Consider the following 10,492-nt stretch of genomic DNA (forward strand, 5'->3'; position numbering starts at 1 on the left):
GGCAGGTTCTGTGCAGCAACTCAACTAAATACACACATCATTGAGTTCGTGGGAGAAGGTTGCTTTGGTAAAGTGGCAAAGTGCCAGGTTAATTCCACCTTGCAAATTAGTGGCAGGTGAAAATCCTGAAGGACGAGGTTGCCTAAGACGTGCAGCACGAGGTGAGTGTTTGGATCTCTGCTATAGTTTTGGTGCCTCCAACAGGACTTTAACTATGAACTGTTTAGAGAATAGTGTGGTCAAATTCTACGAGAGTTTTGAATACTTTGGCTGTACCTGCCTCGTCTTCGAGCTGCTTGTGATGAACTTATTCCAGTTCCTCAACACTGATCTGTGTTCTTCTATGTATTTGCACCAAATCCGCCCATTGCAAAGCAGGTAGGATCCTTTTTATAGTTTGACTAAAAATGGCGGCGGGTGTCGTGCGTGGTGTGGAGTCTGGCGTGGTGTGACATGATGTGGTGCAGAGAGGATGCTGTGCGCGGAGCTGCATGGATGTCGCTGATGTTTTGACTGTCAAAACTCTGATGTTGCGTTGATGGAAGGAGCATCAGGCCAGAATCAGCTGATCAGATGTGTCATTTCACAGTGATGGCACATTGTTCACCTTGAAGAGTGTGGTGGACAACAGCTCTAAACTCAGGACCATCCGACCTGCTTGATGCTCAGTAGATCATCTTCAAATGGTGCTGATGAACTGATTGACAGAATGTGTTGCTGCATTAACTCAGATCAATGTCATCAACAGATCAATAGGACGGTTTCTGTCCAAATCTGCCTATTTTTCATCGACTGATCAGAGCAAAGTTAGAGGACCTAACGGAGCAGCCACATTAAATTAGGTTTTAAAGTTTGTTTTTTTTAGAACAGAGAAGTTCATCTGCCTTCAATTTAACATTTAAATAGGGCGGTCTGCACCAGTTCTGCATGTGCACTAATCATTGCTGCAATCTTAGTGAATTCCTCACAGCAGGTGAGGAAACTGCGTCACCAAAGAATTTAGGGACGCAACTTGTTTACAAACCTTTTTTTCAGATCTTAGTGAATTCGCCCCTGAGTGTTTACAAGGTCAGTTTAAAGAGGATTTTACTTTTATTTTGAATTAAAGAGAAATTAAAGCTCCCATGTAAATAATCCATGAAAAAGCTACTTAACCTCCCACTTTTCTATAGCAAGACGTACTTCCTATGGGCACTGCACTAGTCTTTATGAAATAAAAGGTTTGTAAAAATGTACTATTCTTTTTTTAAATAAAATAACACCAATGAATTAAATTCAAAATAAAAAATTCTGAGTGAAATATCGACAATCAATGCTGTTTTGGTGCGGTGCATTATGTTTAATCTGGTTGGTCGGCTATGATTTGGTTGTTGTCTGGTCATTTAATTTTTTGTAGTTTTACGATTGAAAAATAATAATTTTCTCATTAACAGTTGGGTGTAGAAATGCAACAAATTACTGTACAAATTACACTGTACTTCTTTTAAAACGTACAAGTAAAATTACTGATTTAGAAATATACTCAAAAAAGTACAAGTACCTACAACAGCAGCTTAATTACAGTAACGTGATTACTTATTATCCCCTACTTTCACCTCTGATTATAATCCTGTCTTTTCTCATTGTGACCCTGCAGATGTTGGTAGCATTACAGGGACTCCATCTCGTTGGATCATCATACTGACATCAAGATTGACAATGTAATGCTGGCAAACCATGAGGAGAATTTATACCAAGTCAAGCTCATTTACTGGCTATTCCATCCTCTGCTGCCAGGTGTGGGATGCGGCTTCAGCCCATCGGCTCCAGGTATGAGGGTGTCAGCCTGAATGACTTCTGTGTGACTGAAATAATTACCTGAATATTGTACAGTACAGGTAATGTTTTATAGATTCCTGATGTTTCTTGTAGGGGAATCATCAATAAATTAATTATGGTCATAAACAAAGAAGTAAAAAACATTTAATGGCAAATGTATTCACATTTAATTTGAGTAAGGTCCACCTCAATTTATATTAACAGGATGTTAACTTTTCTGCTCTCATTTTAAATACTCAATACATTTTCAATAAAAACTACATATTAGGTTTATCAGACTCTTCTGGTTGTTTTTCCAATGTGTGTCAGCGGACTACCAGCTCCGTAGTGGCGTGCATACCAAGAAATTCTTCTGTCAGGAAGAGGATGAGTTTGTTGTAGAAAGTTTATGTTGTACAAAGTTTATGGCAACAGTCACAAGGTTCATTGTGACTGTTGCCATAAACTTATCCTAAATCCTTATCAATGTCATTGTGTTTCCACAGACACCGGAAGAATATTCCGCTATTGGCACAACGAAAGCTGAGGAATAGCCTGCATGGCGCAGTCATTTCAACTCATGGGATGTCCTGCTCTATGTAACTGTTGTCTATGATATTTGAGTTCAAATACTTAGCAGCGGTCTCTTCTTTAAAATGTAACATACTTTATACATGCGTTTATAAGCTGAAAAAATGACTCACGGTTTATTTTTGTTAACACATACAGTATGTTATGAGACAGGAGGGTATTCATAGACTTCCTCAAGCAAGTACTGTATCAGGATGGGGGGAAGTGAATCTCTCCCACTGAGGCCCTTCACCATCCATTCATCACCATGTCCCACCTGATCCAGGATCCAGACAGCAGTGACTAGTAACTGCACTGAGGAGACAATCACGCATAGAGATCAACTTGTTCTATTGACTTTTGTACTGATCTTTGTTTTTTAATTTTTCCTCTAGTCTAACCAAGTCACAGAGATTGATGTCAATGAAGTGTACCAATGAGGACATTGACGAGGAACATAAGGTTCAGCTGTCTCCTGGCCAGCTTCTTTCTGCAAATAGCTGGCAATCTGTTGAGGTGCATGTACATGAAGAGACATTTGTCGAGTTCCTGCTGACTCCTGCATCAAATCAAACACATAGAGACAAATGTCCCTAAGCTCCATCTTTCTCATCTGAACAATGACAATGGATGCGTTAAGGAGCCATGTCTGGATTGGGGAGAAGAGCTCCATCTTCATTCGACAGTGGATGATTCATTCACCCTTCCTCATTGTTGTGATGTAAATCTGGAATCAGTTTCCACAGTAAATGGACCTGTGGTGGAAGACGTCCCCCATCCCCACTCCTAAGAGGTTTTGGAACGTTTGGAAGTTTTTCCAAAATTAAAAAAGGCTGCTTCTCTCCCTCCGTGCAGGAGTGAATTCTCTGTATATTCTATCTATTCACCCTCCTGTACACTCAAGTCCTCCTCTGCCTCTCTTCTCTCCATTTCTCTTGCTCTCCTATCCAATCCAACCTGGGACTACTGTCATCCAGTCTCTCTTTGTATTTGTAAATAAACACAATTCATGGCTTACCTGCTTTGTAAATGTGGTCGTAGTTTTGACCCCTTTTTCCAAAAATATTTTGAAGCTTTTTGGGGAAGTCCCTGATATTGTAACATGCTAAAAGTTCTGCAGAGCTGCTGAATGTCCTGGATCAGAATAAAAAGACTTATTTTTTCACGTCAGCACCTAAAACTAATTCCAAACTCCTACGGTTATAATTAATGATAAAATTCATGCCACTGATACATTGATAGATAATATATTTGTGTATATACTTAGAATTGGTGAAACATTTGGGATGACAGATATGACAAAAATAATTTATTAATAGTAATAGTTTTGACTCTGATAAACATGTTCCTATGGAAAAGCAGATGCTCAAAAATGCTCATGCAATGTTTTCATGTAGTTCCTGACCAATTAAAAGCTGGACATGGAAGAAAATTTAAGACTGATGAACCCCCCCCCCCCCCCCCCCCCCCCCCCCGTCCATATCTCAAGCGTTCTCATTCAAACTAAAAATGTAGTTTGTCTATTAAATTATTAGACCAATTAGTACAAATTTAAGGTTTTTTCTTCAGACCAGTGTTTCCTAAACTTTAGTTATGTACCCCTTTAACCTGGAGCCATGTACCCCCTACTCCTGCACACTAACAAACATGTCATATACAAAATGTAGAACTACAGTAAAAATTGTCCCTGAATTTTACCTCCTATTGAGAATACTTAACTACAATATTTGCATTTCCTGAAAAAAATGCAAGCGAGGATGCAGTTGGTGACCCGCATCATCTTAGCTTTACCTTAACATTAGCCTAGTAATAGCATTAACCTTGAATTAGCCTAGCACAGCAATAATTTAGCATTAGCTTAGCAATAATATGAACCTAGTAATAGCATTAGCCTAACCTTAACATTCACTTAGCATTAACCTTGCAATAGCATTGAGGTTAACTCTTCTATTTATGTCTTTATTTCCAACGTTGTCAGTGTTTTTTAGTCAGTTCAAATGCTTGTGTGTGACTAATGAAGAACAGTAAAGAAACCTTATACAACAAAGTGGACAGACATGAGCTTCACCATAAAAAGGTTTATTTCTTTGAATGTACAGTGGCGTGCGTCGAGCGTTAACGATAGCGGTGCAGCTGCAGGGTGTTGCGCCTCTTCCAGGCGGCACGACGAGAGCCTCCGATGGTCAGGTGGAACTTGTGGCCCTTGCCCAAACCGCGACTCTTCTTTCCCGCAGACGTCAGGCCACGCATCTCTCTGTGCTTGTGCACGGCCTTTGTGATCCATTGGGTGTCGGGGTTGCGTCTGACGGCCTTGTGGAACGGGTCGATCAAAATCACCTCAAAGAACTTGTAGGTGGAGTCCTCGCCCACCCAGTAGGAGTTGAGCACTCGCAGACCTCCGCAGTGACGGCCAGCACGCTCCTGTCAACGTAAAGGAGAGACTGGGTTAACCCACAACCTGCTGGTCCCAGTCAAAACCAGTCTGATTTTTTTTACAGCTACAAATAAACTTTGCGTTAAAAAAAAAAAAAAAAAAAAAAATCAAAAGATCTGACACTGATGACCTGCAGTAACTTAAACTTTGTGTGAATTTAAAGATATTGTTGATGATAATTGGTTAAATCCTTTAAAACACCAGAAAAATAATGTAATTTGACATTAGATTTTTTTTTCTAATTAGAAATCACTGTACTGTATTACATTATTTTTTAGATTTTCAAAAACATCAAAAAAAATAAAATAATTTCAAATATTGGCAGCAGGCCAAAACGAGCGACTCATCACAGTTTATCCTTTACATCAGTGAACTAGTGAACAGTTCATCACTGTGGCTGTGTGTTCTCTGACAGGACCAACTGTGTAGATGAGGTGTCCCAACAATCACACTTTCATACACGGGAGACGTGATCAACAGGTAATGTTTCAAAGATCAACCAGTCGATTGCGATCAACAGGTTGGCGACCACTGATCTATACAAACATTATTGGGAAAGAATGTAACAATTCTTTGTTAAAAACCTGTAAATCTAACTACATCTGACCTTTAACTGATGATTTTCTCATACAGGTTTAAAATGGTTTTATGAGACTACAGTAGGTTCAACTTTCCACATCATCTGCTTTATCGAGGTAAACTTATGCAAGACTTGCGTCGCTGCATCAAATATTAATGGCTATTAATTATTGTTGTAATATTAGGAAAACATTGATCAATATCTCCCTGAAGTGGAACTTGGATGCAGACTAACGTGCCGTCATTAAAGGGTGTTAAACGGGAGGATAATTTGCAGTAAATTTCCAGGGGAACTTTAGTTTGGGAATTTTGAGAATATTCAAAAATATAAACTTTTCAAGGGAATTCTTGGGATTAACCCCAAAATTAGAAGTATTTTCAAAAACACCGATGCTGCAACATTCCCAAGAAACACTAGACTGTGCATGAGCCTTTGATTTGACTTCCAGTCAGGGCAAAACATTCACTTTGGCTGTGTTTTTTGTTTACTTCATATTGTACTGCATATTTAGTATCAATACAATACTGATTAATTACAGATCCAGATATTGATCTGAACCTTTTTAATAACTAAGGTTAATGTACCTTTGAATTGCTGAGTTTAAGGTTTTTTGATGATTTTTTCCCTTGGATTATTATTTTGTTAAAATTTAGGACACACTATGGGTGAAGTTTATAAGAGACTACAGAATACTTTATTTTAAAATTAGTATTTTGTTACATTTCTACACCCAACCGTTACCCAGTAAATAATAATTTTGTGATTATTTCTTTAATTTCCATTTCATGGCTTCTTCATAAACTACTGACCTCAGACACATTAAACATAATCCACATTCAGTAACTTTGTATGGTTCAGGTTGTGGTTTCTACCTATTATGTTATTACCCACATGGCAACATTTGGCATGGCATGTTTTACAATTCATAAATGTTGCTATATTTGAAGCTTACATAGATTGGTGTTTTTTTTTGTACATTTTGACAAACCTTTTCTTTTATACAGATGCCTTTTTGGAAAATAAATCATGTTCTATTTGTGCAAAGTTTGGTCTCTTCCTTTATAAGTTTATGAGATATTTACTGTATGCAAGGGAACCATGGCTAAATTTATTACCAAAAATAAACGTGGGAGTGAAAGTAACGAGTAGCTTTTACTTTGAGTACTGTCTAATTGAGCTACTTTTTACTTGTACTTGAGTATTTTATGAACTAATACAGTACCCGTCGGAAGTATGTATTCATATAGTGGGAGCTTAAGTAGAGTTGTCAATGACATACTCTGTAGCATTATAAAGGGGTTTATTTGCAGGTGCAAAGTAAAATAGCGTGTGCAATTTCCCTGGTTTAATTCTATGAGACATGCGCATGATAAATGTTTTTTTTGTACTCATTTTGATATTTTTTTCATTGGGTGTATTTTTCTGTAATGTATGTTTTTAGGAGTCATGTGTATTTTTTTATCTTTCTGTTGTCTTTTTGTGCATTTTTTGTATAATTATTGTTTTTTGTTGCCATTGTAGTGTGATTCTAGAGTCATTTTGTATTTTTTTGGTGTAGATTTGTGCATTTCTGTTGTCATTTTAGTGTATTTTTGTATAGATATTTAGTTTAGTGTATTAAGAGTCATTTTCATATTTTGTCGTCGTTTGATGTATTTTTTTGCAATATATGTTTTTTGGAGTCATTTTGTATATTTTTGTGCATTTCTGTTGTTTTGTGTACTTTCTGTATAAATGTTTAGTTTTTTGTTTTACGTCATTTGTGCATTTTTTGCACAATCATTTTTTGTTGCATTGTAGTGTGATTCTGGAGTCGTTTTTTATCTTTTTTTTAGTGTAGTTTTTTTTTAATTTTCTGTTGTCTTTTGTGTATTTTTTGTATAAATATTTAGTTTTGTGTCTTTTGAGTCATTTTCATATTTTTTTTTGTCATTTGGCGTGTGTGTGTGTGTCCATTCTAAATTTATGTGCACCAGTCCATCCACGTGTACCTGCCTGCCTGATTTTCACTAAACGTATCTGTTTTCAGTAGTTAGATGTAGTGACAGGTGTGACGTGAGTGAAGCTGTAGTAATCAGGTGACCTTCACTAAGTAGCACCGTCTACGTAACATGTAAACACTTAGATCTGACCCAGTGCGTAACACTACAGTCACTACCACGCAATGGGCGGGTGTCGTGACAGACTGTAACCGGACTAAACGGTGGTCCGTTGTACACTCAGCACTCACATACCTGCACGCATGTCACGTAGACGGTGATCGATAGTGAAGCGCACCTGATCGACGTGTGAGTGTGTGAGACTTTCTAGAGACTCTCTACCTGGGACTCTAATCTCCTCCGTTGGTTCTCTCACACAGACTGTGGATAAATGAGCAGCTTTCAACAATGCAGACATTGCCTTCAATAACTTTCGGGTGAGGTCTGTCCGGTCTAAATATCGCTCCTGGTCGTGTGTGTGATTGCGTGAGAGTTGAAGAACACACACACAGGGAAGGAAAGAGAGAAAGGAACAGCTGTGTGCGCGCACGTGCATGTGTGTGTGCATAATAAGGCCGTGTGAATGTCGTCATACTGATGCCTCCGTCCATCCATGTCTTTTAAGGCTCTTATTAAATAAATACCGGCTCTAGTACGGTCGGCCATCTTTGACTATAATAAGAATTCGAAATGATAAATCTCAGATTTGCTTTCTTTTCCTTCTTTCATTGTTTTTTGATGATGTGGACATCAGCTAGTTTTTAATTTACTATGTTTAAAAAAAGGTGTCATGCTGGAATTTTTTTCAATACACTTACCTGTTTAAAGGATGGTGTCGTGCCTTATATTGCACTTTAATTAGCTTTTATATAATTAAAAATTTTATTTAAGCATTGGATTGACACCTCAAGGTAAATGTTTGTATATAATGAGCAGAAAAATGCTGCACTATGTTCTACAAAATAAATGGAGAGCAAAGTTATTTGTCTTGTCTTTTTCTTTCAGCTGATCCGATCCGTGACTCAAAACCGTGATACGATCTGAACCGTGAGTTTTTTTTATCTGTTGCACCACTAGTGGTGTTGCCTCCGTTGAAACAGCAGCACAGGAGAGAAAACCAAACTCGAGCATCAGTCTTTTTACACTGGTGTCATTCAATACCAATACTGACGTTGATATCAATACTAATCAATATTTTTGGATCAATTCGCAAACCTTTAGTCCACACCCGTGGAAGTCTGGCTGTTGCAACACAGGGCATGTGCCTTGGGATTACACCTGGTTTCATGACATGTGATAATTGCTTATGCCCTGACCGGAAGTCGGCAGTGGTTTTCCACCATCGCCGCTTGGAGAGGCAACGGTCTGAGCGCAATCTAGTGTTTTTACACGTCATTTCCTGAACTCCTGAAACAGCTTTACACAAAGTCTGCTAACAAGCCTGTCAGCTGTGTTTCTACTGGTACTTCCAGAACCGTGTTTGGACATGATGCTAGAAAATATTTTCCCAACTATATATAACATCTCTAATAAAACATGTTATTTCAACTTTGAAAATGTATTATGTATAGTATGATATTTAATGAATGCTAATATTCATGTCTGGATGTGATAGTTATTTATAATTCCCATGAGAAGTTTATACTCTTAAATATCCCCAAAATTCCTGTTAAACTTAACAAAAATGTTGTTTTAAACATTCTGCAGCGATGCTGAAATCTTACAGATAACAGCTTTGTGGTGAATATGATGAAGTTACCTCAGCAATGGACTGCAAACTGCGAGCAAACTTGAGCTGGTTGACGCCGTGGTGCACTGGCTTGCCGTAGGTGGCGCCCTTAGGCACGGGGCGTTTGCGACCTCCACGGCGAACGCGAATACGGTAGATGACGTACCCTGTGCAAAACATAACACGTGTGAATCAAAGCTGGCAGGTATAAATGACGAGTGCGTGCTCATGCGCTCACCTTGCTTAGCCTTGTAGCCCAGCCTGCGAGCCTTGTCGGGCCTGGTGGGCCGGGGGGCACGGTGGAGGTTGGACAGCTGGCGGTACTGCCAGCAGCGGACACGGAGCAGGAAGCGCATCACGTCTGACTGCTTCTTGCGCCATAGCTCCTGCATATACCTATACGCTCCCATGTTTGTTTATCTGTAAAGTACAAATCAACAGTTTAAATAACTTTTCATCACATCACACTATTTACAATATGACTTCCACTGGCTGAAAAGAAGATTTATATTTATAGCAGAACCTACAAGATCCTGTATAGAGAAATTCACATCATGCTGATGGAAAAAAATCAATGGTCATCTTTCATATAGTGAGCATGTTTCAATGAACCGAACTGATTCTAAGGAATATGTATTAACAAAAAGCTGTAAATAACATCCTCATTAAAAATAAATCGCTAGCTCATCAGCATGCTAATGATACTAACAGCCAGGCAAACTCCCACGTTACACTTAATCTATTAACACACACATATCAAAAGCGTGAATCAACTTGTCCAACATTAAAATGTCATACAATTGTAATAATTATAACATTGACTGGCCAGCAACGACACCATCTCACCGTTGTTAATAAAGCATTAAAACTCGTGTACTAAGCATGTCTGCTATTAAATACTCCCCGTGTACACACCGATAACTAAGTACTGAACTATACCTCCAGTCACACATACGGATGACTAAATAACGAAGACGATTTTGGTGGATAATGATTCTTTGTAACGTATTGAAAATCTCGCTTACATGATGGCGAACCAGCCGGAAAGAGAGGGCGGAAGTTCCCAGCATGCATTATGATATTCACAGCCACTACGTTCCCCATGAATCATGGGAAATGTAGTCTTTTAGCCATCCTTGGCTTACAAATGTTTGTTGATTTAAAAAGCAGCTTATATTTAACAGTATCTTTATTTAGAAGAAAATTTTAGGCAGGAATCTTTTTTATTTAATTTTATTTATTCATTTGACAGGGACAATGATTGAAAGAGGCTTTAAATCGCACGCAATTTAAATATTTAACAGTGACAGACGGACGGACAGAAAAACACACACTCAGATAGACGGACACACAGACCACTTCTTCTAATACAAATATATATGTAGTTTCTGTGGGTATGTATA

At 38.3% G+C, this 10,492-nt stretch overlaps 1 protein-coding gene and 1 long non-coding RNA gene across 4 annotated transcripts; one reads left to right on the top strand and one right to left on the bottom strand.

Moving 5' to 3' along the window:
• Positions 1-3,384, top strand: LOC114472372 (uncharacterized). Of its 3 annotated transcripts, none has more exons than XR_003675083.1 (4): positions 1-161; positions 1,637-1,809; positions 2,304-2,673; positions 2,763-3,384. It is a non-coding gene; the product is annotated as an uncharacterized LOC114472372 (long non-coding RNA). The 3 variants fall into 3 exon arrangements; XR_003675084.1 differs by having other exon boundaries at positions 2,304-2,396; positions 2,527-3,384; XR_003675082.1 differs by having other exon boundaries at positions 2,304-3,384.
• Positions 3,385-4,430: 1,046 nt separating this feature from the next.
• rpl15 (ribosomal protein L15) lies at positions 4,431-10,167 on the bottom strand. Its single transcript, XM_028461806.1, has 4 exons — positions 10,115-10,167; positions 9,328-9,509; positions 9,120-9,256; positions 4,431-4,788 (listed from the first exon to the last, which is right to left on the bottom strand). Exons 2-4 carry the CDS (start codon positions 9,497-9,499, stop codon positions 4,483-4,485), a joined length of 615 nt encoding a protein of 204 aa, XP_028317607.1. The 5' UTR covers positions 9,500-9,509; positions 10,115-10,167; the 3' UTR covers positions 4,431-4,482.
• Between the last annotated feature and the right edge of the window lie 325 nt (positions 10,168-10,492).

The sequence above is a fragment of the Gouania willdenowi genome, chromosome 11 (genome assembly GCF_900634775.1).
Source record: "Gouania willdenowi chromosome 11, fGouWil2.1, whole genome shotgun sequence".
NCBI classification, from domain to species: Eukaryota; Metazoa; Chordata; class Actinopteri; order Blenniiformes; family Gobiesocidae; genus Gouania; species Gouania willdenowi.